The sequence below is a fragment of the Zonotrichia leucophrys genome, chromosome 3 (assembly GCF_028769735.1).
Source record: "Zonotrichia leucophrys gambelii isolate GWCS_2022_RI chromosome 3, RI_Zleu_2.0, whole genome shotgun sequence".
In the NCBI taxonomy this organism is placed as follows: domain Eukaryota; kingdom Metazoa; phylum Chordata; class Aves; order Passeriformes; family Passerellidae; genus Zonotrichia; species Zonotrichia leucophrys.
The window spans coordinates 54,066,848-54,093,058 of record NC_088172.1 but is presented as its reverse complement, the minus strand read 5'-3'; the positions used below and the strand labels follow the sequence as shown (position 1 = coordinate 54,093,058).

At 43.5% G+C, this 26,211-nt stretch overlaps 1 protein-coding gene and 1 long non-coding RNA gene across 5 annotated transcripts in view; one reads left to right on the top strand and one right to left on the bottom strand.

The window, feature by feature from the left end:
* Nucleotides 1-26,211, top strand: part of PHACTR2 (phosphatase and actin regulator 2) — a 131,510-nt gene that overhangs the window by 54,912 nt on the left and 50,387 nt on the right. The window contains exon 1 of one of the 4 annotated variants that reach the window (XM_064708268.1): nucleotides 3,533-3,705. The exons of the other annotated variants lie outside the window; for them this stretch is intronic. Coding sequence (XP_064564338.1) covers nucleotides 3,663-3,705 — 43 coding nt within the window. The 5' untranslated portion in view covers nucleotides 3,533-3,662. Of the gene's footprint in view, nucleotides 1-3,532; nucleotides 3,706-26,211 lie in introns of those variants that run through there. 4 annotated transcript variants of the gene reach the window in all.
* On the bottom strand, nucleotides 20,071-22,981 carry LOC135444884 (uncharacterized). The gene is made up of 2 exons (XR_010439332.1): nucleotides 22,516-22,981; nucleotides 20,071-22,363 (listed from the first exon to the last, which is right to left on the bottom strand). It is a non-coding gene; the product is annotated as an uncharacterized LOC135444884 (long non-coding RNA).

The following is a 26,211-nucleotide window of genomic DNA, read 5'->3' as shown; positions in this document are numbered from 1 at the left end:
CCACAGTATCAACACAGTAACTTTGGGCAAGAAGAGAAAAGTTTTGTGTGTCTAGCATGTAGCAATCAGACATTATTACTCACATTGGATCTCAAATCTAACTGGGACACAGGTTCCAGGAACCCCATTGATGCTGCTGTGTCAGAACAGTCTGGCATGACTTACTGGCACCTCTTGTACCCATCAGCTGAACTGCTGCTTCACCACCTGATGGAAGACACGCATATTTTAGCATCTTTTTGCAGAATTTCCTTCAGTACAAGACTAGCCTTGGATAAAATCATCATGGAAATTTTAATCCTGAAATTGTCTCTTTAATCTTCCCCTGCCTGTTTTTGCTTTGCTTGCAATTGTGGATTTCCAGAAACCCCAGAAGACTAAAATACTGCAAAATGTTTAGAAGTCCATTTGTGTGTCTTGTCGTCTTAGATGTTTAGGAGCAAAGTGGAATATACAGCTTAAGATACCATAGGATCATCTACACCCTAAAAAGCAAGTATACCAGATAAAAGTGTATTCTATCTATAATTGTAATCTTAAATCTCTGCTAGAATAATTTGTTATATCCTTAAACTTTCAACTGTTCTACATGCCAGCTATCAACATGGCAAGAAACCTAATGCACAGATGAGGACACCTCTATCATCCTGCAGAATTAAAGTCTACAGACAAGCAAATATTAAATGTGTGTATTTTATGTGGATGCTCACATGTGAATGTCAGTAGGATACTAGAATATTTCTGTATGGAGGCAATTACATAAATATAGCCCTGCATATGAGAAATGTAATATATCTTCCAACAGCCCAGTTTCCCTTACCATTCACAGAAAAGAAAGTTGTCACCATCAGTTAACTTAGGAAGAAAAAACAGAAACAAACACAACAACTAAACCAAAAGAAATTGGCAACTACTTGAGTTACATGAAGGATGTGGTAACTAAATTTCATTTATTTAGCTCACAAATTGACTTTGAGGACTTTATTACATCACGTGAAGCATTGCAGACAGATGGTATACACTTTTGCATTGTAAACTGGGCATTTACGCAGGAGTGGAACACAATTTCCTTTGATAAAATTAATGAGATTCACCAGAGGCAGACAGGAAAACTTTTATGTTCCTGTTTACAAGAGACTCCAAAGAGGTAACTCAAGTTTCTCAAAACAAACCCTTTAAAAATAACTTTTCAAGGTAAGAAAAATGAATGTGCCAAATTGCATGCAAAAAAAAATCCTGAGAAATTAATGATAGAAGTCATCTAACACAACAAGCCACCCTTCTGGAATCCTTTCCTTGGGTTGACAAAGGGACCATTAGGCCATCTCCCTTGCCTTTGGCTCCCACTGCAAAATTCATCCTGGTTCTCTGCATAAGCCCCACTCAGTTGTCTTCAACACCGTGCTTTGTATGGAACCTGGATTTGGGGGTGTTGAAGAGTCCTTCCTTCAGTGCTTCAACATGTTGTTTCCTTGCAAGGGCACTCTTGAGTTAAAGTGCAGCATGTCTGTGTTTCCCAAGCGCATTGGCTTTTTCCACACCTTTTGTTGGAGACTGCTTTCTGCGGTTTCCATCTTATCTTGTGGATCTCTTTCCAGCTCTCTCACACCACACAGCATCTTTTTAAGGGTGAGACAGCAACACTGGATATGGGACAGCACCTTTTGTCTGATAAAAAGCACAACAAGGCAATGGGATTTCTACCTACCCTTTTCTACTTGCACAGCTCTATGTACATAGCAATCCCTTTTCCACCAGCACTAGCTCACTAGGAGCTCATGTTGAATTTCTCCAAGCTCCTGTATGGAGTGAATTTCAAAGATACATTCCTTGGCCATACAGGTTGTGTTGTTCCATCCTCCAAGTCTGACTTTTTTCTCATTTTGACCCTATAAAAACTTGTTTGAAAGACCTGAGTTTGTTAAATAATCCAGATAACTCTGTGACTGCCTTGTTCTCATTATCACACTGTTAATATTTACTGTCTAAAACTGCTGCCAGTGGTGATTTATTTAGTCTTTTAAAACCTGTTTGAAAAATACTTCTCTAGATTCCTGATGAAAACTCTGAAGAGCCTCCCTGCAGCTCACCAACACCTTCATTAAATGCTAGTGCTGCTTGGACAGTTGATCTGCTTTTCATTTAGCTCTTCATCTGTTTGTGCTTTATTAATTTTGTGCTGTGCTCACTGTTTTTCTCTTACTAAATCAAGCACCTAGCAGAAGTCTATTATGCTCAAGCCTCTGGCAATTTAATGCATAATCATATAAAATGAGGAAATAAAAGAGCTGTTTGCCAGGATCTATTTTCTATAAAAAACCATGAAGACTAGCATTAGTTGTATTCTCCATATATTAGCTGACAATCACAGTTCTGCCTACCACACAGGCAGCAGCAACTTCTTGTGCTCCTTTTGTGTCCTTGGTATGGGCCCCCCACAAACGAACACACTTCTCCATCCTTGAAACACCATCAGAGTGCAAACAAAGGCAAAGATCAGCTAGCCAGACATCACTTTAACCCCTCTAGGATTTTCCTCTGGGACTTCCAGAACGCTAGGAAATTGTAATTTCACCATGTCTTGCTAATAGATGTTCTTTAGGTGAGCCTTAAGTGTCCTCCTGTGATATATATGCATCTCCCTGCTTATTTCTAGATGCTGCACAGTAATAACTATTAGGTACTCAATAGCTTTGGGGGCTTTTATTTTTTATTTTTGGTAACAGTTACTTGTTTGCTTTAGCGTTAAGCTTGTATCACTGCTTGGACGATGCTTATGCTTTAAGGAAGACAAATTAATAATTTATTTTGCCCTAGAGCTATATGCACAATGTCTGTTTTCCCCCATCTTGCTCATAAGTTTATCCCATTTATTCTGTCCCTTCTGTCACCTGTTACGGCAGAGTGCTGTCTGGATACCGCTGTCTTTGGCTATCTTCTTTCTCCCAAAACTAAAGTAGTCCTGTCTTTCATTATGTACCTGTGTGTGTGGCGAGCTCCGGGCACTTTTCCAGAGCTCAGCCACAGCCAAAGGAGCCTGGTCAGGATCCCATGCCCTGCCCGGCAGCTCCTTTTCCACTCGTGGCGGCAGCGCAGCCTGGAAACTGCTCCCGGCAGCAAAGCACCTCCAGCCAGAGCGATGGGATCGCTCCCTGAGGCTGTCTCAAATTTCCCCTGTACCTTCAGAGGGGATGAGAAGGGGTGGGAATAACTCCGTGCCTGGACTAAGGCTTCGGAGCAGGGCGAGGGGAGGCAGGGACCGGGACGCCAGCAGCGCGGGAAGCCCCGCCAGTAGCGCCCCGTCCTTCCCAAACCCCGAGTGGCTAAGGGGAAACTCCGCGTAGCTAAAGGGGGATTTTCTGCCTTTGATATTTTTTATTTTTAATTTTTTAATTTCTTAAAGACCCCCTCGATCGCGGCGCTGCTGCGGGCCGGGCGGGGCCGGGGCGGTGCCGGGGCGGAGCGGGGCGGGTTTGAGGGCCCGGGGCGCGGCGGTGTCCGGGCGGCTCGGCGGGATGACAGGCGGCAGCCGCGGGCCCGCAGCCGGAGCAGCCGCCCCCCGCCGGCCGGCGGGGAGCGCGGGCCCGGCCACCTCCGGGATGTGCCCTCGGCAGCAGCCGCGGCGGAGGCTGCGGGCGGCGTGAGCGCCTCCCGGCCGAGCCATGGGCCAGACCTCGGTCTCCACGCTGCCCGAGCCGGCCGGCGGTGAGTACCGGGGGCGGCGGGGCGGGGGCTCCCGCCGGGGGTCCCTGCTAGTGGCGGCGGGGGAGCCGCGGTGGCGGGGCGGGCGGAGCGGTGCCCGCGGTCCCGGGCGGGCGGAGCGGTGCCCCGTTCCTTCGGAGCGCAGCGGAACGCGAGGCGCGGCCGCTCCCGGCGCTGCACTGCCGGGCTCGGCGGCCCCCGGCGGGCGAGAGGCTCCGCCGTGCCTCGCAGCTTCCCCGGGGCGCGGGGCTCCTTCTTTTCCCGTTATTAAATAAATAAGAACGAAGGCTTCCCTTTCGTAGGGAAAGGGAAGGAGCTCTGGCACCTCGCCCAGGAGCGCGGCAAGTAACCCGCCCAGCTGGTTGCTTTTAGCTCCAGGACATTTTATGTGTAAGCAGACTGTTGAAAATAAATAAATAGCGTGTGAGTGGAACTGTTTCGGGTCCTTCTCCCCGCCACCTCCATCCCCCCACTCCCATCCCCCCAGTAAAGCAGTCCAGGCTGTTGGCAACTTTTTGAAGGTAGTACGAGCTTCTTGGGAATGTTGTTAAGATAATCTGGTGTGTTTTACTTACTGAAGAGTGGGTCTCTTCCCACAATAATAGGATGTAGAATCTAAATTAACTTCAGTGAGATTTGAAGTTTCCTGCGAAATTCCTGCATGCCTGCTTTTCCTCAACGCCTGTTTCCTTTAAATCCTCAAAACAAACAAACAAACTGAAAACTAAGCAAAAAAAACCCCAACCAACAAAAATCCTGTTGGGGACTTTAATGCTGAAGACTGAACTTTATCCTTAATTTGCTTATTGCTGTTAATGTGGGAATGTTTTGTCAAATGGGAGACAGTGCAACAAACTTTCTCTTTTCCCCTTTTATTTTTCCTTCATTGCTGTTCCAGAGAATAGTTTTAGTATTAACACATAATTTTCAGACAAACTTGGTTATATTCCTAGTCACACCATCCCAGTCAAAACCTTGGATGGTTTTCTCACCTGTCAAACATTGCATGAAAGAAAAATTGGACCATTTCCAAGAAATGTTACCATCCTGTTGAAGGTTTCACCCGGCAGCCAGTGTGTTAGGATTGTTTCAAGGTAGTCATTGGAAAGCAGATGTAAGGAAACAGATGGACTGGTTAAAAATTTTTTTAAACTTCCTGTACAAAAAAAGTGACCAAACTCAAGTTCAAAAGTCTATTGTGAGGGCATTTTGTCTTGGGGGAGACTGTATCTTGACCAAGGATAACTATGGTGCCTGTGTTTGCTTGGCTGGGTGATAATGGACAATAATTGGGCTGAATTTCTAGCTTTACCTCAAAGAAAAAAAAATCACTGTTGAATTCTTTCCTGATTAAAAAGAAAATTTTCAATCAGGAGCAGTGAGAGACAGGTATCTGAAGATGTAAGTTACGATGATGCTGCCTCAATATTGCCAAGTAAATTTTAGTTATCTTCATTTTAAGAGCACTGCAGTTTGTGATGAGACAGTGGTAGTGCCCCCAGGAGGTTTCTGGCAGAGTAATTCCACGGCACTTTTATTGCTGTTGAAATTGTTGGAGGGTGTATCCTCAACAAGGAATGATGGGGAAGTGGCATAGATTCTTGGGGGTGCACTCATTTGTTTTCTCTAGTTTGTTTTACTGACATGATCTGGACACTTAATCTATTGTGAAGGAAGGGAGGCCCTATCCATGTGTGATCAAGGCAGGGGAATGACTTTCACTGGTTCCTGTTCCATGGTTGCCCTTTAGGCAAGCAAGCCTAAAATCTTCATTGATTTTGGTGTTCCAGGCAGCTCCAAGCCATTTAAGTCTTTGACAGCTGCTAGAGATTAGAGTTGAAGGAGATATCTGTCCTGCACACGCAGGGGCTACAAATCTGTTTTAGTGCTAGGGAATCAATAGTGCATTCAGATCCCCAGTGAGCCACACAACAGCAGCTGTGAGGAGTTGCTTGCCTGTTCGCTCCCTTTTCCTCCAGCCATGCCAGCCTGGAGGGCTCAGACCCTGCCCCACGAGCCCTGGTGTGCCCCTGCAGGGCTCAGACCCTGCCCCACGAGCCCTGGTGTGCCCTCCAGGGCTCAGAGGGGCTGTGGCTCTGTGCAGGGGAGGCACCACTGATAAATCACCACGGGGCCTTCGGGTAGACTGCTCAAGTGAACGTGGTTTGATGTAGCAAACTAAAGTAAAAGATTTTTCCTGAAAGTCACAGAGTGACTTAGAAGAGATAAAATAAATACATAACACAGTACTCAGGATGGACCTCAGCCAGTGTCCTGAAGGGCTGGGTTTTTAAGATTTGCTTTAAGTTAAAGGTTTTACTCTTGGAAATGTAAATATATGTTGAAGTACTTAAACAGATCAAGGTCCCAGTGTCACTTTCCCATTGGGCTAAGGGCAGGACTGAGGTCTAATCATAAAATTCAAAGTCCTTCTCTACTGGGCAGATGTAGACTCATACCAGATGGATTAGCAAGCCTTTAAAGAGAGGAAGAACTTCAGATTTTAATACTCCATTAGAACTTTCTTTAGCCATACTGTCGTGCTAGAGTTTGCCATCAGCTGCATGCGAGTGGGTGTTGAAGTGTTTTGGAAAGGACGATCTGGGCTTTAATCATCTCTCATAACTATGAGTGGTAGACGGGCAGCAAAGCAGGCCTTGGATTGCCTCGTTGGTGTCCATAGGCAGCTTTTGCTCCTTCTCCCAGGTTACACCTTTCCAGCCATTTAGATAGTTTTTTAAAGCTTGTTTGTTATTTGCCATGGTTAGAAAATGTGAACAAACATCAATCACAACAGGAGCTTGGGAAGACAATATAGACAATATGGATAATGGGGAGCACATATCCTTGTTCATTTTCTTTCCTCTTCTCTGATTTTCCCACGCCTGGCAGAACTTGATCAACGTGATCTCTCCCCATTTACTGGCTGGAGTTGCTTTTGGGGGTTATCAGCCATTGTGTACTAAAGCTATCTCTTCTACTTTCTGATCTACGGCTTATCAAAGGGCAGCAGAGCTGTGCACTTTTTTCAGGTTTTTTTTTTTTTTTTCTCTTTTGGATTTCTTCTTTGGTAGTTCAGTACCAACCATTGCACAGAGAAACAAACAGTGGAGACATGATCAGCATATTGGGAAGGTAGTATTTCAAAGCAGAACTAGTTAGGTGGGAAGAGATTTTTGTTGTTTCTTGAGTTGCGATGCCTTTTCAAGAATGAAATTTCCAGTAAAAACAGACCTTGTTAGTGTTCCTAGGAATAGGTCAGGCAGCTCAGCCTGGAATGTGGAGCACAAGCAGAGGGTAGGACAAGTTGCAAAGGGAAGGTCCCGGGAAACTCTTGCCCCCCTGGTCAGGGCGCTCACTGGGGTCAGAGCCCTGTGCTGACCTGCTGTGCCAAGGATGAGATCTGCAGGGCTGCTACTCTGCGCTGGGGGAGTTCCTCTCCTCACACACGTTTTGCAGAAACAGAGCACAAACTGTCTGGCTTGCATTTCGTCCTTTTACAGACACACAGTTTTGTTTTTTTCAAGGGCATGAAAATGTACTTCAACAGCACAGGAAAACCATTTCCCACCCAGCTCCCCCCATGAGATGAAAGCAGTCCCTGGTAGGATCCTGTTGTTTGTTGACCTTGGCACTCGGTGAAATGATTCTCATAGGTCAGAAGTGAACATGTTTCTCAGACTGCTGCTTTTCATCTCTCTTGGCTTTATGGGATTTCCTGTTCATGGACGAGGAAACAGCAGCTTCACCTGTGTCTGTGCAGAGGAACTGTAATTGTGTGAACTGGGCGAGCTTGTCATAATCCTGAAATGAAATGGAAAACTAATATTTGCTTCAGCACTTCTAGGTGCTGCTAAACAAACTAATTGGTTATCCATGGAGAAATTCCAAGACTTGTCTAGTGGAAGTTGTTACTCCAGTGGTGCTCTGCTTGTGAGCCTTACTGAGGGCGCTGTTGTGGAGCCAGCCCTCCTGTTCCTGAGGAGCTGGACATGGAGATGCTCAGCCAGAGACCTAAATTCTCATCCTGACTCAGTCCACTATAACTCCGAATGTGCAAAAAAGCCCTTAGAGTAACAATTCTTAAAGGATTTAAAAACGAAATTGGTTTTTCTCCTCTGGCTGTTTTTCCTTTCTAAAGTGGAAGAACTTTAAAACTCCTTGCACTTTACAAGAAGGCATTTCAAAGCACTTACAGGTGAAGTGAGCTACTCCCAACACACCTGTCAGCTGGTCATTTCAGGTTTTGCTGCACTTGAAAGAGTGGAAAGCAGAGCTATTGAGATGAAATGGTAAGTTTCATTTGATGTGAAGCCCTAAATGACTTGTCCACAGCCACAAAGGACATTCTTAGCAAAGAGCCTCATATTCCTTATTTTTTTCCCTGAGATTTAAATTGCTTTGGGACTTTGAGGCTGAACTCTCGTAAGACTACTTTGGGAATCCTATTCATTTCTCCCTGTTTTTTAATGCTTTTGTAAGTTATGCAAGAGTTTTAAGTACAATGTAAAGGTGTAATGTTTTCATTTGGTGCTAAATTTCTATCCAAAGCTATTCAGCTATTTTTGGGAAACACTTCACCCTGCCAGTGTTGTCAGATGGGACTACAGTTGTGACAGCTTCAGAATTTGGGTTAATTAAGTATGTAATCTGCCTTAGACTTCAGGCTGATTGAGTGGATATTTTGGATGCCTGGTCAAAGGTACAAAAAGGCCAGGTTTTCGGACAGAATGGGTAGCCATGAAGTTGCCTGCTACTAATGAGAGCTGCAAGAGCTCTTTTTAAAAGTTGATGCTTGTGTTTACTGAGCTGAAATATGAAAAGCAATGACAACTGCTGGAAGCGTGGGTCTCATCGTGCTCCCAACACCATGATTCTGGTTTGAGCTGTTGGTGAGGATCTGAATGTAAGTGTGTGGAATGAATCACTATTTATGGAGAAAAAGTTGTGCACCCTTTGAGCGTAGCGTGTGTGTGGAATACAGAGTGCCCGTGCTGCCGCTCGCCCTGTGATCCGCTGGCGCAGAGCGGAGCCCCCGTGGCCCCTCAGCTGCAGCAGGGCCTCGCTGCAGAGGAGGCCGCAACCTGAGCCTGCCCCCTGGGGCACGGCCACAACACGGCTCTCATAAGGACACAGGGCACCAGCCACGCCACGGGGACCACGTGTGTGTGAAAGCAAAGGTGTAGTGCTCAACAGGTTGGCGTCTCACCTCCTCTCCCTCTGAGGCTGCTTCCGGCATGACCAGAATTTCTCCTCGTTTGGCTGCGATGGTACGTGACCTTTCACGTCAGGCATGCTGGCTGACATATCTTCATGTGCTGATGTTTGGTAGCCACTAATCACCTGTTCACAGCGTTAATCATCAGCTTCCTCATCTGCCATGGGGAGAGCAGGGGCTCCCGGGCAGGGCAGAGCCTTTGCTGGCTGCCTGTGTTTGTGTGGGGGTTGAATTCTCAGATGACCACCCCGACACTTCCCCCAGATGAAAAGATCTTGTTTCCTGCTGAGCCCCTGTGCTAAGCCCCGCTGACAACTGATCCCACGCCGCTGGATCCCAGCCACCCCTTGGATCAGTTGTCCTTCCTTCCTAGATCCTCCTCCTTGGCTTTCTTACTCCTGAGGAATTTCTCCTGAGTCATATGGCCTCATGCTTAGCTGGTGTTTTCTGTTACAGATTTCAAAATGCTTTCCAGTCCTTTCTATTTAATTCCTTAGTTTAAATGGGAAAACATTTAAAGGACACAGTCCTTTAAATGTATCCTTTAAAGAGGACACAGTCTCAGGCTACATCAGGGAAGGTATAGGTTGGATATTAGGAAGAAATTTTTCACCAAAAGAATAATAAAGTACTGGAATGATCTTCCCAGGGAGGTCATAGAATCACCATCTCTGGATGTGTTTAAAAAAAGACTGGACATGGCACTTGCTGCTATAGTCTAGTTGAGGTGTTAGGGCATAGGTTGGACTCGATGATCTTAGAGGTCTCTTCCAACCTCATTATTCTGTGATTCTGTGAATTATCAGAAGTAAGCAGGACAGCACCTAAGGTAGCCAGGAGGAAACCAAAGAGCTCTCAAATCCTCATCAGTGTTTGCATCATATCAAATAGTCCAGCCTATTAAAAACAGAAAGGACTTACACATTTATATCTTTGTATGCTTTTTCCTTAAAGTTGTCCTTTATTCATTTTGGACACTGATGCTTTTTGAGGTTTAAAAAACGTAACATTGCAAAAAAATACTTCTGAATCGATGCTGGTATTAATTTGTTTTTCACTGAATTTATTGTTTTAAAACACAATGCTGAGTGCTCTTAGTGCCTTGGGTCAATCACTGATGGATTTTTAAAAATAGTTCAGCAAGCAGCCTCCTCCCAGAACTTATTTCTACCTATTGTATTAAAATTGTAACAGTGGGTAGAGATTTTTTTCTGATATGTAGAAATATTCCAACTAGCTGCCATCGAGTCCCATGTGGAGAAGTAATTTCTGAGCTGTCCATGTCTTCTCTAGCTGGCACAAGGCAGGTTCCTGATCCTGTTCTTTTTCTGATATGTAAGGATTGACTTTTGAGTCGGGCCAGTGCTTAGGAAAAAAGAAAGGAGGTAGTTAGGTGGTGATGACAAAATCACTCTAATAACAGGCAGTGGTAGCTCTGATCTGTTTTGCCCCCAGCAGATCCCAGAGAGTGAGGCTGGTTGCTGGTGCCCCTTCTGAGCCAGGAGAAACTGTGACTATGAGCCATGGGCAGGGAAAGAAGCCAGATAATGAGGGTGCTTTTTGTTAGTTTTTTCATGCCCCAAAGCCAAATCAAAGAGTGACACTGAGTAATTTGTATCCCCCCCCGTACATGAACTCTACAAGCCCTGCACTGTCAAGTGTATTTTTGGGCAAGTGTAAAATTACGGTGGGGCCTGGAGTGTGCCATTTCCTGTAGTGCTTTATGGTGAATATGAAATGGTTCAGTAGGAACTAGGTAGGAAGATCACCATGGATATCCAGGTGATGCAGGGTATGAAGATGGACTGTTTTTTCTTCTCACTCTGTTTGACCAGAATCACATGGGTAAGAGGGCTGGGGTGTCCTCTCTTCTGGGTTTGGAGGTTTTTTCTGAGTTTAAATATTACAATATGTGAATCAATTTAACCTTGCCTCTTTGTAATCCACATAGTGGTTTGGACTAGCAATCTGCAGAGACCTTGAAATCACCTCTGTTAATCTTATGACAGCTCATTATTAGGAAATTTGATTTAGGACTTTACTTTCTTGCAAGGCATGATACAAGGTCACTGCAAAGGAACATGAATTTCTTCTGTCCCTGACTTGGTTTATGGACACTTGGAAATAAAGTCTCTGTCCAGAAGGAAAGTTTTATTTACCTTTTTGTTCTCTTGCTGCTTTGTATAACTGTGATAATCAGTGTAAGTGGGAAAAAGCTAGGGAGAAATGAGGATCTATGGCTGCTCCATCATTTTGTGGAAAGACCGGGTATGGTGTCAGGTTGCATGTCAGTAGAATGAGAATGACAGATCATCAGAGGGTTAATACCAAATCTGTTTCAATGATAGCTTTGTGGAAATGAAGTTTCATATGAAAAGATAAGGGCTGTCTTGGCTTTTTCTTCTCCAATTCCTGCATTGATTTCATGTGTATTAGCATGATGTTTTGCCTAGCAGAGTTAGGCTGTGATGCAGCTGTCCTAACATTTGAAACTGTCTGAGCAAATCCAGTTCTATCCCAAAGATCAGCCTCCATTCCTCACCCCTGAGAATGTCCTTTTTGTTAGTGTTTTAGGATGTCTTCACTCTGACCATCTGCCCAAACTGTTAGCAAATCCTCATCAGGTAGATGCATCATAGTAATTTCAGTGTTATTTAATCCTTTTTGTGTTTTCTGAATCTGAACATTTTAATGTGTTGTCCAGTGAAAGCCCAAGAATGGTGCAGAGGCCTTGGATGCTGGTTGGGCTTTAGAGCCTGGGCTACTGCATGATCTATGCAAACAGATCATGTAGTTTATGATCTAATTTGCAAAAAATACAGAAAATCTCTACTATTATTGATTTTATCCAACTTAGTGATTTGCACAACTAGAATAACTGTGATATATGATGAAACTTGGTGTTTTCATTGCTATTGTAATTTACGCTTTCACTTTAAAACATTGCTGACAAGACTCAGACACACACAGGAACTCTTTTTCAAGCCTAAGAGCTTTTCTTTATTGCTGGAAGCTTCAGCTCAGAAAGTGAACTCTTGACTAGGGATTTGTCACTGCTGGTTTTATTTCTGGGGCTTGCAACACTGTTGATGCACACTTAAATGCTTGTTGTTTCACTTGACCCTTTCTGCTGAGGAGGAAGACAGGGCTGGCTCTTTGTGCCCTCTGCCTGCATGGCTGTAGAGCAACGCAACAGAAGGAAAGCGATTTGGATTCCAATTTCTGTTTGGTAGTCAGGTCAACTAAATAAAACAACATTTGTTATGAGTGAAATTTGGTTTGAACGCCCAGGCAAACTCAGCCTGTCAGGGAAGAGGATGGTGTGTTGAAGAAACAAACTACCTCAATGGGAGCCTGGAAGCCAGGATGTGCAAGGTTCCCTGCCTGTGGAATGGGGGTTTGGACTATATAATCTCTCAGGTCCCTTCCAGCCCCAAACACACTGTTATCCCAAGAGCCAGGCTTTGCATTCAGCTCAGCCTGCTGCAGTCGGGTGCAGCAGTGATCTTCCCTCTCAAACCAAGGGCTGCGAAGCCAACGCCATGTGCCAGTGTCCATGTCTGCCTCCTCAGCCAGCTGCAGCTCTGCTGGTGTACCCCAGTGTAAATACTGTTGGGAGGATGTCTGGAGCAACAGGAGCGCCTGGAAGAGCCCCAGCTGCAGTTCCTGTAGGGAGTGAGATGCCCAGGATACATGTTCCTAGGCAGTGTTTGCCCCTGAGCCCGTGGAAAGCCTCAGCGTGGCTTGTACATCTTTCACCTCTACTGTTGAAGGAATTTTAGTGCTTGGGCACCAAACAAGTGAATTTCTCTCAGCAGTGGCATCCTGAGTTGAAAACCTGGCATGATGTGGGCAGTAGGAGAGGATCCCGTTTGCGACTGCTCCCCCAATTGCTCGCCCTGCTTATAAACCCCAGAGATCAACTTACCTGAAGCATTTATGTCATAACAAGCAACATAAAGTCCCCCAGGCTGAAAGCCAATCTCTAAGGGCTTCTTTTCCCTCCCTTTCCCCCCCCCCCCCAAGATCGTGGATGAATCAACAAAGAAATGACACTTCCATTGCATGCTTATGGAAGAGATTTAGTGGGATACAATCAAGTAATTTGAGTCACGTTACAACTTAAAGTCCCCCTAAGCTGCTGGGAAATGATTCTTAGATGCTATCTGTCTTTATGAGAAGAAAAAAACCCAAACAGTTCATTGCCAAGAAATTAGATGTATTTAAATTATGCATTTATAATGTGTTATAATTTATTTCATTGTTAATAATTCAGAACCGGCTGTGCATTTCCTTCCTTGTAAATTCATTCAATGTGTCTGAAGATTACTGGTTTGTTTCTTGGAGTTTTATAGATTTATTGCGTTTCTGAGGGGAAGGAAATGTTGGTTTTGGCACAGATGCTAAGAATATTCTTGTTCTGAAAATGTGAAGCAGTGTTCTAGTGCACTGCAAATCTGGCCTCCTTTTTGTTGATACAGAGAAGGGTGTAGTGGTTTTCCTGCCTTACATGTTTTACCACCATGCATAACTCTCCTATTCTCATGAATTGTTCAAGTTATTGATAAAAAAAGGAGAATATTGGTATTAATAATTAGAGCTAAAAATCCATACAAGGTTTAACAGAATTGCAGTAATTGCAAGGTAGTTCCTGTGCTTAAATTCCTGAAGGAAAGTTTTGGAAGGCTGATCTGACTCTTATGAGAGCAGACTAGATTTGATTTCTTTGAAAAACAATGTTGTTGTTTATTCCTGCTTGAATAGTGCTGCTTTTGACACACAGAAGTAGTGTATGGAAGAAATAAGTGAGATGTAGGAGAGGCTGTGCCTGTGCAAGGGAATGAACAGTTAAGTAGACAACTAAGACTGGGGATAAAGCCAGTTTCTGGAGAGCTGGACAAAGACCAAGCAGAAATAGTATATACTTTAGCTGGAGGAGAAAGTAATAAGAGAGTAGCAAAACATGAGCCAGCAAGAAAAAGAAAGAGATATTAACTACAAAGCATTGCAGAAATTACCTGACTTGTCACTCTGCTTTAAAAGCTTTTTGTTGGGCAGAATTGTCATGTAACTGTGTCATGTTACAGAGAGAACATGATTCTGAAAAGAGGAAGAAAGTTTGTGTTGGAAAAGCCTAGGGGAATTCTCAGAAACCTGAAACTGAAAAAAAAATCTTGGACACTTACAGCAACACCTCTCTCTTAACTCCCCCCTGCACTTCTCCTCCGGCTGATTTAATTTTCCCGTTGCTACCGGAGGCAAGGGATAGAAAAGGAGGAGAACATGTTTTAGCCAGATCCAGCAAGATGAACAGGGTGTTTCTGAAATGTTTAATGCACCTGGAAACTCTGTAGCTTAGTTTGAAGTGCATAGCAAAAAATGTGTTGAAGGAAAAAAAGCATTTAATGTCACAATTGGATCTCAAGGATGATGTATTTTTAAAGAGAAAAAGAGGAAGAAGAATGAACCTTTCTAGCTGAGACCACCTGTGAATGATGAAAACCCTTGAGAATACAGGTTTAGGCCACTAGAAAGTATACAAATGCTAAGCATTATTTTCAATAAATTTTAAACCATTAACTAAGGGTAGGGTCTCTGCAGGTTTCTCTAGTTAGTAGGAGAAGCTGGACACAATATTTGATGTCTGTCATTGCACACTGTCTCTGTTGCACAGACCAGTTTTTACTTTGGCAATGGCTGCAGCTCAGCCCTGTTAAGGTACAAGCCTTTCCCAGCTGCCTCAGTGCAAAATCAGCAAGATCTGATAGCATGTGAGAATAAAGGCCACAGAAAATCACCCTGGCATCATCTGGAAGCCCAGCTCTGGAAATCTTCCCTGAGTATTAATCAGTCCTGAAGATGGGTTTTGTGTGATAATTAAATGTTGTTTCCTCCTCCTCCCCACTTAGCTGCACATGGATCTTGTCAGACCTGACAGTCATAGACCATGGATGTAAGCAATTCAACAAATGGTTGAAGTCATGCCATGGATCTTGGTGGTTTTACCTTTCCACCAGCTGTCCTTAGGGATCTGCTTGTAGAGAAAACATCTCTCTCTCTTTCTGTAGCTCATCCTATGTTGCACTCAGGGTTTCCTCAGCCACAGAAGAAGAGAAACACTGCAGGAAACACCAGCAGAAGGTGAGATGAACAAAACACCATTGCTATATGAAATCCTTTGTTAGGTGAGTTCACCGTGATGAGGGAATCAGCTGAAGACAGCTAGTGAATTATCCCACTGCTGTGGTTAATTCTTTCTTCAGCTTTTGCAGGGGAGCCGGCTCCTCAGCCCCTGCCTGCCTGTGGTTTGGCAGATAACATCATTACACCCTGACAGTCCCTGGGTGGGAATGCTACTGGCTAGCATATTTGGCAACCTGGTTTTTTCCCCTGAGGGCCTGTATATAGCAGCAGGGCAGAAGTGAGACCAGTGTCCTCATGTCAACAGGGAGGTGTCTGGTGGCACAGACGAGTTTTTCTTAACCCCCTCAGAACTGATACATCCTCTGTCTATAAGGGCCCAGAGGTTTCTTTCTTTCAGTTTAGATTTTTTCTTATTTGGGCAGAAAATTACACATAAGACTGAGTAAAGAGTAAAGGAAGAACAGATGTTGCTAATTAAATTAACCATTTCCTAAAATCAAATAGCAGGCACTTCAGTCGCATTCAAAAAAATATCAGCATGAAGCCCATTCTTTCTGGTTTAAGTGATTACTTACATGTCCAGATGCCAATTCAGGGAAAACTTGCAAATGTAGAGGTTTATTTTTTCTTACTGTGTGTATTTCCTTATTATTCAGTCTTTGCACCTACCATTTTTGGTGCCTTTTTTTTTTATTTTTTAATGTATGGAGTGGATGCAAAAGTTTTGAGACAAAAAATGTCCTTCTTGTGGGGTAAGAAAAACAAGGACTGTGTTTGAGGTGAGAGAGAAGGGAGGGAAATTGGGATAATGCTGAGGTGGTGCAAGAGATGACACTTCAAGGAGATGGGTAGTGAAGTAGGAAGTCTTTTATGAGGGCTTCCAGTAGCTCTCTTTAGGCTGGCAGCAATTAGATGAGAAAGACAACCATTAGTTTATTTCAATGGTATTGTTGGTACCATATTGATGGCTCTTCTTCTGACACATTGGCAGGAACAGTTTTCTTCTAACCCAGAAATTATGAGTGAAGTCTCACTGAGTGATGCACATGTGTGGAGTCACATATACTCACTGAAGTTCTTAGCATCAGACTGAAAATATAACATCAGGATTGATGTTATATTTTGCTGTTAATGTCCATAGCACAGTTAATGTCCATAGCACAGTTTTCAAGAGAACTGACCGTTTTTCAAAATATTTGTCGTGTCCATGAAAATAGAGAAGCCAGAGGTCTGGTGCTAGCAGTTGTTTGTGGCTTTAGGAAGGGAACATGAGAGAAGGTGAGAGATAGAGCAGTGCTCCCCAGAGCTCCCCAATAGTAGAATAAGGCAGATTTAGGACATGTGGTAGGTTAGGAGTCCTTTCAATAGCAGGGATTTGCTCTGAGCCTCCCCAGTTCTGAGTAGGTGCCATAAGAAGTAAATTGGGTCCTTCCATTTTATGGATCCAGCCCTGCATTTCCTTCACTGTGTCTGTATTTGCCTGGTGTCAGTGAAATTAGTGATGAGAACTTTTCCTTGCACAAAAATCTACTTTTTTCAACTTACTGTCTTTGTGGTATTTTCACCAATTACTCACCTCTTCCTGTCAGCAGAGTTTTGTACTTATAAAAACAACATCCAGATGCATCCCAGACAAGTATATGACTTCATATAAAATTGAGATTACATTCAACAGCTTGACCAAAGCACATCAAGGGCAGCATTCTAGCACATTTAGCCCTGGCTTTACACTCTGACTTGTTTTAGTTGTGGAATTGGTGGCTTTATTAAAATATTATGTAAAAGATATGGAGTCAAAGGTCCTTTCTAAAAACCAGCATGCAAGGCCATGGATTCCAGAGTATTTAGAAAAGAGGCACTTTCCTCTCTATGACTAACAAGAGTCACTTCATATTTTGTGTTTGTGCTTTTCTGTGCTCAGTTGCCTCCCAGGGGAGCAGGTGCTGAGTCTGGAGTGCTGCCACTGCTGGGAAGGGAACTGTGCATCCCTATGAGCTCCACACTCCAGCCAGGGGGCATTCCCAACCTGTATGCTGTCCCTTTTATTGCATAGAAGTGTGCAGTATTAGTGGCAGATAAACCTATGGTATTCCTAGCACATGAGCAAATTGGGCAAATACAGTGTTTTGTCTTGCTCTGAGTGTCAAGAAAATGTGTGTGCCGTAGTAATCTTTCTATTTTTTTTTCTTGTTATTCATTTCTTTTTTCTCCTTAACTTTTCTCAAAGCTAAACTTCCCACAAAATTCAATTATACTCTAAAAGTCTGTGTTGGCATGAAAAATAATTAAAAGTCCACTCAAACCTTTGATTCCCACGTGGTCTAGAAGACAGACGTTTAAAGTTAGCAGAGAGGCTGACTGAAGCGGGAAGGCAGTGTTGGTGATGGAGCTGTTTGGATTGGAAGCTTTGAGGACACATCTGAAGGTTTTTCATCCTCCTCAGAGCAGGTGTTACCTGAAATAGGATCATGTTTCCCCTGGTATCTTGACACAATCCATGGACCTTGCCTTTAGCTGGCTGCTCCAGCGTTGCTGAGCTGATTTGGTGAGGGCTGATTTACATCCAGCACTGGCTGAATGCTTGGCCAGGCTGCTCCTCCTGTGTTGACATCTGGCCCAAAACTAAAGGCAGCCTTTGAAATGCAAGGCTGTGTGCAGCTTGTTGTATGGGCCATGTACATGTTCACAAACATGAAACCAAAGTCTTCTGGCTTAAGTGAAACTTAAATATACTTTATTTATTTATGCACTGAACAGTTATGGAACTGATTCTCAGTGACCACTATTCACAAATGCATGAAATGTCATAAAGTTTGTCAAAAAGCTTCTGAGTGGGACACATCTTGCATTTCTGTGCTTTCCAGTTTAGCATGTTATTCATGATCCTATACAGGAATTAAAAAAAAAAAAAATAGAAAAAAAGAGCCAGTTAACACTTGATTTAATTTAATTTCATTCCTTCTACAAAAAGAAAATATTCAGTGAAGGTTAGAGGTGCTTTTCTAGCACTTTTTTTTATCTTGAATCAGACTGTGCTGCTGTGCTTACCTATATTCCTTGTACTCTTCATTTGTATTGATATACAGAAAATTTCCTACTAGATACAGAAATCTTGTGGTTTGCTTATCGTGGCTTATATATGTTTCATCACAATTCCAGGTTTTTCTCTGATCTACCGTAGCTCTTGTGAGCACAGCATGTGAAAGAAATGCTTGCCCACAGCAAGGCGTTGCATGGTGTAATGCACCAGTCACTTTTTGAGTCTCTCCTGGTGTGAAAATAACCACTCTCTCCCAAAGTTCAGCATCCAGCTAGGGTGAAAAGTGAGTACAGGTTCTAAAAATGTTGAATATGTGTGTGAATGTGTGCCAAGTACTTGAATGTTAGCAAGAGTGGGAGGGAGGTTTAAGGGAAATTGTAAACCTTTTTCAAGGCAAGCAAAATGACTGACCTCTTTATCATTTCTTTTCATTTCCAAAATGTCACAGCTTCTTGCTAAGCTCAACAGAGTTGCCATCATTTATTTGTAAGCTACTTGAAGGTGCTCTTTTAAAGAATAGTTATTAACCTTTCTGTTTCAAAACCTGTTCTTATACAAAACATTTTTCACTGGAGATGGAGCTACAAGGCAGTTTTTTTCAGTATGGCATAGAATTTTTTGGGAGTTATTTCCTGAGGGAGGTAAATTTCCAGGGATTGCAGGAAGGCCCTCTGCTCCTTCAGATGAGGTTGGAGCTCAACAGGTTCCAAACCACACAGTGCAAGTAACACTGGGGAGTGGCTGTGAAGACATTGTGCCTTGCAGAGGGGCTCAGGGACTGGGTTTGACTCCTACCTGCCATTCCAGTGTTCCTTCTGTGCCCCCTGGGCGTGGGGAAAGGATCATCCATCACCTGTGGGATCTCTGCTTTCCTTTCCCTCCTTGGATCCCTGCAGGGATGTTATTTTGGGTCTGCTGGCTGGGAAGAGCAGAAACCCAAGCAAGCCCTGCCTGCCAGGATGGGCTGCTCACCTCTGGGCAGTCCCTCAGAGACAGACCCTGTGGAAGTACCGCCGGTGGAAACAGTGATTGCTCCTTCCTTTGTGGGACACTGTGGCCATGTGTTGGTTCATTGTTAACCAAGGTGATAATTAGCCCTTTCTCTCCCTTGCTGGGTGCATCAGCTGCTGGGTGAGTTACAGAAAGCCCAGGATGAGAAACACTAGGGTCAGGCAGAAACTGCAAGCAGGAATTTCTGAAGTATTCCTGTGGGCTTTCCTAAGAAACAGCTTGCTTTCCCAGGGACCGATGGAAACAGGCGAGTGCTCTGGCACACGCTGTTCCCTCTCTAGGAAAACATTGGTAGTAGTTTAAAAAAGAAAGCTTTATAGAGCTTAAATAATGCCAAAGATGCATTTGGTGAAGACTGATCCTTTATAAAGTACATATTTTATTTGCAAGGATTTGGAATTTCCACTGCTGCTTGGAATTGCTGGCAACAGGTCCAGGGCTTGCCAGTCATATTCGGATTTTTTTGCACCACCTCTTTCATTTTAATCAAGTTCTCATTATGGCACTCTTAAGCACATGGGTAAATAATAAAGCTTTTGTGCTCATTTCATCTGTATCAACAAGGTCACGGCACTCATAATCATAAAACTAAAGAAACTTGATAATTGTGAGAACAGCTTCTGTTTCATTTGGGTTTTTAAGTAATTCATGTCAGTGTTTTGTATTCTGGCTCGTAAGTACTCAAGGGTCATGTAGCCTGGTTTACCTCTAAATAAATAAGAAATAATAAAAATATTTTTTTCATGAAATTTAAATTGTTTAAAGGTTTAAAGACAGTCTTAAAGAAAATGCAAAATACAGTGAAGTGTGTCATTCTGTACAGTTTGGAATGACCTTTGTCCACATTAATGTCACTAAAATAGGCTAAATTATTCTTCTTGTTTTTATTGGGTTTTGTACAAAGTAAAAAAATCAATATATTATCTGATTCATAATCAGCCTGAATGCATCATAATGGTAATTGGAAGGCTTAAAATGTTTCATTGGGCTATGATGACTGCTAACTCCTAATTCCACTTAGAAAAATGAAAGGTTTTCCTGCACAGCAATGTACTGATGCATGGTGAAGTAGCTGGGTGGGCTCAGGTGCCCCTGACAGACAAACAGGCATTTCCTCTGGTGCCCTTTGAAGCTCTGTGTGCTGAAGCTAAGTGCTGAATTAATATATTAGGCCATGGGGTAGTGTAGTGCTGGAAAGCACTGCTGGGGAGGAGATGGGGTCTGCTGTTTTTTTTTGTTGGTACTTGCTTTCTGGCTCAAGGGATGCTCATCCAACTCCAGCTAAAGCAGTTCAGTTCAAGCTGGCATATAAAAGTTGAAGTTGGCATTTTGTTTTAGTCTGCAGACAGCAAAGATGTATTTTATGATTGCTTAAAATGCCAGTGTCTGAATGAGAAAGTTTGAGAGGGACATGCTGGCAAATAAACTCATAGGGGCTTGTGGATAGCTAATTTTTTTTTTAATGCAACAGCTGAGAAGGTGTCAATGAAAATCAGAAATCTGTTGTTCAAGCTATTGTCTCTCATTTTATACTTGGAGCTGAAACAAGAATGGTCTTTCTGGTGTTTGTCCATACTGCTCTTTAAACAAAGAGGTTCTGATCTATGGCCAGCCCTCTTTAAGCACTGTGATAATGCAGTCATTCATTATTAACAGAGAGCAGAGGAGAAGTGGAGGCCCCAAATACATCAGGAAGAGCCAAGTGGGGAAACGAAGGTATCAATTATGTATCTGCCATGTCGATGATGCTCTTACAGAGCAGTTGTTTTCCCCTAAGGGAAGAATCTGCTGGGAGAGCAAAGCATGTTCTCAGTGCCTTCCCTGACAACAAGATGACATCTCCCCACCTGAAGCTTCAACAGGCCCCTTTCTTTAGCCCCTTTCCCTCCCAGGAGTGTTTGATGCTCTGCTTAGTCCTGGACTGGTGCCTGGATCTAAAAGAAGAGCACTGCTGGCTCTCCCACAGGGAAGAGGAATCCTGTTTTCCAGCCCTGCCTCCACAAGTAAGAGGCACCTGTGCCCCCAGGGTGAGCTGTGAGCAGGGCAGGCTCCAGCCCAGCATCCCAGTGCAACGAGCTGCAGGGCAGCAGCTTGCTCATTTGTAATTTATTCCAGCTAAAGGTTTTTTTATTACCAGCACCTCACTTCCATAAACACTGATTCCATGGAAAGACTGAAGTAAAAAAAAATATGTATGAATACAGCCTCAAACCTTCATGAAGATGGTACTACAATTCCACTGGGTTTTACTGCAGTGATTTACAGTGCCATCACCTTGCTTGATGGAATTACTGTTTCGTGATTGTGTAGGAAAGGGACCATAATGGTTTTTAAAGTAAAACTGAATCCCATCACAGTTGCACAGACTCGTCCTGTGACAAGGACATGAACATGCCCTGCTGAGAAGGGCAGCTGAGCTGACAAGTAAATCAGCTTGTGCCTGATTTTCCTCACCTTGGCCCTAGTAAAGAACAAGTTACAGGGAGTAAAACAGCTGTTTGCTGTGTGGCTGGGGATGAAGAGGGTAATGAAACATGATGCAGAATAAAAGTCAGCTGCAACTTGGCAGCTCCCTTTTCCTCATAGCAAAGAAGATAACTTAGACTGTATTAAGATTTATGATATTATAGGTACCGAATGATTTTTATAGGCTGTGGTTTTAGAGTTGTCAAATTAGTATTTTGACTAAGAAGACTGTATTTAATCATTAACAGGTTGTTCTGAGTATTTTGGAGCTTCACTATTATTGTTTATTCAAGCTGATGTCTAGCAACAAAGACGAGCATTTTAAAGGCAGCTAAAAATTGAACTTAAAAATAAACACAGTTCTTTCTACAAAGACAGTAGAGCTAAAAGCCTGTACAAATATTTGCAATGACAGCAACAATCAGAAATTTGTTGGTTGGGTTTAAAAATGTTCTTGACCTCCCTGGCAGGGTTCTGAGGCCAGCAAGGTCACATAAAGAGTCTATTTGCTTTGAGGTTGACTTGCACACATGTGGACAAGTGCAGTATGCTGTTTCCTGTACTAGAAAAAAGGTGTTGAAATGGTGCCAGTATAGAAGAAAATTGTGCTCTTGAAAGGCAGCACAGTGAGCTCTGGGCTGTCCTGTCCCAGGCATTTAATTACATGACTGATCAAACTGCTCCTAAGGTTCGGGGTATGTTCATCTTCTGTTATTTGTAGGTCAGGAACTCCTTGTCATAGGAGTGGGGAAGCATTGGGATGGGAGCCCACAAAACCAAACCTGTTTTCAGATACATAAACATGTTAATTGTGAAAGATTTGATTAGAAGTAGTAATAAGAAAGGGAAAACCACATGTAATATTCATAAATAATTATGTTTGGCAAGGGCACTGGCTGGTTTGAAATGAGTTGGAGTGGGTTCCCTACCCTACCTTTTTCATGCTGAAGAGGAAAACAGCTGATGATATTAGCACTTCAGGTGGTCATTGCTTCAGCACTGGATGTGTTGAAGGCATCAGAGCATCTCCCACACCTGTTGGCAGTGAGCTCAGGTGATCACTTCCTGGCAGAAATCTTCCCTCTCTTCACAAACCTCTCTCCCCTTCACTCCCGTTCTGTTCCTGTCCCAGCTCAATGGTGCATTCTCCAGCTCAGAAGTAGGAGTTACTCAGTTTTAGAAGCCCAGACAAAAGGCTGTTTTGTCTCAGTGCAGTGATAACGTGTTGTCATCTTATTGCAGGGATTCCATACTGTTGTCTCCTTATGCAAAAGTTTCATACCTTCTTGGTGTTTCTTGTGGGCAACTCCTCAGAGCACCAATTCTTTTTTCTTCACAGAGCAGCCAAGTGACTCCAGTTCCCTTCTCAACCAACCACCCCACTCTTTTATAGCACTTTTCTTCTCACTGGTTACAGCTGTGGCCTCTTAAAGTCAGGCCTGTTCCTAATCTTTGCTAATCAGCTGCAACTCCTTAGGGGTAAGATTACTTTCTACACTATCTTTATTTTCTTATATTCTATCCCCCTACAATAACATGCAGCCTTACAAATGGTCACCAGGCGTGGCTGGTGGTTCATCCAGGGTTTCTGTTGTGCTGGTGCAGAAACACAGGCTGAGATGACTGGAAGGCCGCTTGTATGGGCAGCATCCCTGTGAAGCTGTACCTGCGTGCTGCCTCTGCCTGCAGGGGTGGTGCTTCTGGGGACACAGCCAGAGGTCTGCAGGGAAATGCCTCTGAGTTTCTAGGTGCATCTGGCATGGCTGAAAGGCACTTGGGAGGGATCAGCAGTGAGTCCTTTAGCCAGTGATGCAGAGTAGGGGGTTAGCAGAATAAACTCCTAACATCCTGCAGCATCTCCTTTGGGAGGATGGACACCTGCAGAGGAGCCAGCCAGCTGAGACCTGTGACAGCCTCAGGCTTGCTTAGGGAGAGGAGAGGAGGGATAAACAGCCCAGAGTAACTTTGGCTATGCTTTTACTCTTTTCCTAGGTTTTTGACCTGGCCTGTTTGGGGCAGGTGGAGAGTAAATTGCTGCTAACTAGGGTGGTGGAAACCAGGGCCAAAGGCTTCCCTGTGACTCTCCTCACCCAGTTTTATCTCAGCATTGGTATAACACACCTATTAACTACTGCAGAGGTGGTTGCTTTTAATTCTTCTTTATCACCACACTGAAGAGGGGCCACAGGTGTTTCAGTTTCTTTTCACACTTCTAGCCAATATCTGCTGGGGAGATTTACCACTTGCCTGCAGCTAAAAAGATTCATTGTGAATTTATTGCAGTTATATTTCTCCCCCATAATAAGGTTATGCCAAGAAAAGTCAGTAAAGAGGTATTTCCAGTTTTGCAGTTCTGGTTTTCAGATGTGATGTTTTAAAATATCAATACAGAATTTAATAAGATGAGTACCTGCACCTTACTTTTAGGTGAAATTACAAAATCATCCAAAAATATTTGAACTATAAATAGAAATATATACCATTGTAGTCCAAGGAGATTTATCCCTTAGTGTTCAGACACAAGAAGCATTAATTTTCAATTAGCAGTTCAGTTGGTCAAAGTAGTTAGGTTGCTCTTTTATGTACAACGCTTTTAGCTGTTGTTTTTTCTTTCCCCCCCCATCTCTGTTATTGTGCCTGCATTTTTTCCCCCCTGTTTTTGTGGAGGAGTTGCTTTGACCTTTGATATGATGTTTCGTATATCTGGAAAATGTAACTGTCTGGAAACTTTCTATTTTCTGATTTTTTTCTCAAGTATTAGGGTTGAAAAAAAAAAGAATAAGCAGCGTGCATTAAACCTATGATCCTTTTCCTTCTGGTTGGAGCCAGCTGTGTCCAGGGTGAGAGATGAGGTATCAAGAAGATTTTTGGCCAGATTGCTTTCAAAGCTGTATAACAGGATGGCTGAACATTTGCTTGTTCCTTCTTCGGGAAGCTGGAAGTGTGGAAGTTAAGCATTTTATTGCAGAGGAGGAAGAAGTTGTGTAGCTGTTCCAATAAGGACTGCATGTTGCCAAAATGTCAATAATTATTTCACAAACACATGTTTGTGGGCATATTGCAAACATAGGTCAGATTTTTTTTTTTTCCCAGACCTTAAGAGAATCCCTGATGTGTTTTGACATAAGAAACAATTGGGAAGAGAGGTGGTGTGATTGTAGAGGTCTGACTGCAGTGCTCAAAGTGCTGTAGAGTACACCCAGCTCACATGCCAGTGTAGATAGAACAGATGAGCTCTGAACCATGAAGTTCCTGCATGGGAAGTGTAATTCAGTGAGACTGGGCAGCCCTGACTGGCTGTGTTGCCTTTGATATTTTTAGCGTCTCTGCAGAGTGTCCTACAATCATAACTTAGCTTTTTTTCCCCTGTAGAATTAACCCCATGGGAGTGAAAGCTGTATTGCAAAGTAGTGCTGAAGCTGGAGGTTACAAGTGTGTTATCTGCATCTGGAATGCACTAGCAAGAGACAATTTGTGGTAATGACAGCCTGTAACCTGACAAACCAACCACCAGCACTTAGGCTGAGCTGGTTATTGTGACCAGGAAAAAGAAAAAGCAACATTTTTTGCACTTTACCCCAGTGATGCAGCAGGCACATGTCAAACCCTAAAGCTAACCCTGTTTTATGTCCTGTTTCCTGTGTAATTAGTGGGAAGCCCAGGTCAGGTCTCCTGCTTGCTTGCTGGGGATCATTGTCTTGTAGGACTAGGGCATTCTACCTAAGAGACAGATAGCTAAATAAGCTTTTCAGCCAGTCAGTCCCAGGTGTACAGCTAAGAAAGTGAGAACCAGAAAAAAATACATCGTTGTTTGTAACTCTGGTCAAGTTTCTTCTCTGCACACTGCAGAAGAGAACAAGTGTGGCTGAGCATCCCTCTGAGCCACATGGCTCTTTGAAACGTGGAGCCCTAAGCATCCATGCTATGAATTCCAGGGAAGCACAGGCTTCCCTCTTTTCCTTTGAAGTACCTGTGTAGCTGTACCTGTGCTTTTTGCAGAGCTTAGGTAGGGGCTCCTCACAGGCAGAACAGATTGAGGTCTTTTGATCTGAGCTTTCCACTTTTGCCAGGTTTGACTTTCTGCAGCAAGGTAACATTTTGCCTGTGGAAGCAGTGGGAGTTGCAAGGTTCAGACTTGAAACCCTTTCTGGGCTTTGGCACTGCTGATCCAAGTGTGATTCCAGCAACCTCAGAGGCATTTGTGTGTTTTCAGGCCATGGTCTCCATCCCTACTGTGGTTATCCTAGGAGGATTCCCTCTGGCTTTTCCAGGGCAGAGCCAGCCTCCCTATGAAGTAGCCACTGCCCAGCCTGTTCAGCTGATTGCCAGCAGGAGCCCCAATTAACATTTGGCAACATTGGCAGCTCCATATGGAAACTACCACTCTGCCGCCCACATTCGAACTCCAGCTTTTTCCTTTCATTTAATTAAAACACAATCAAGGCAATTAGCTCATGACAGAGTTTCTCCAAAGTTAAACTCCAGATGTATGGCAAGGCAAAAGCATGGAGATGCCAATTCATTGTGCTGCCTGGAGGTAGATTGTATCTTTTCCATTTAGCAGTTTATCCACCATGGATTAGCTGTGTTTTTTCCCTTTCAAGTAGGTTAAGAAAAACCAACAACAACA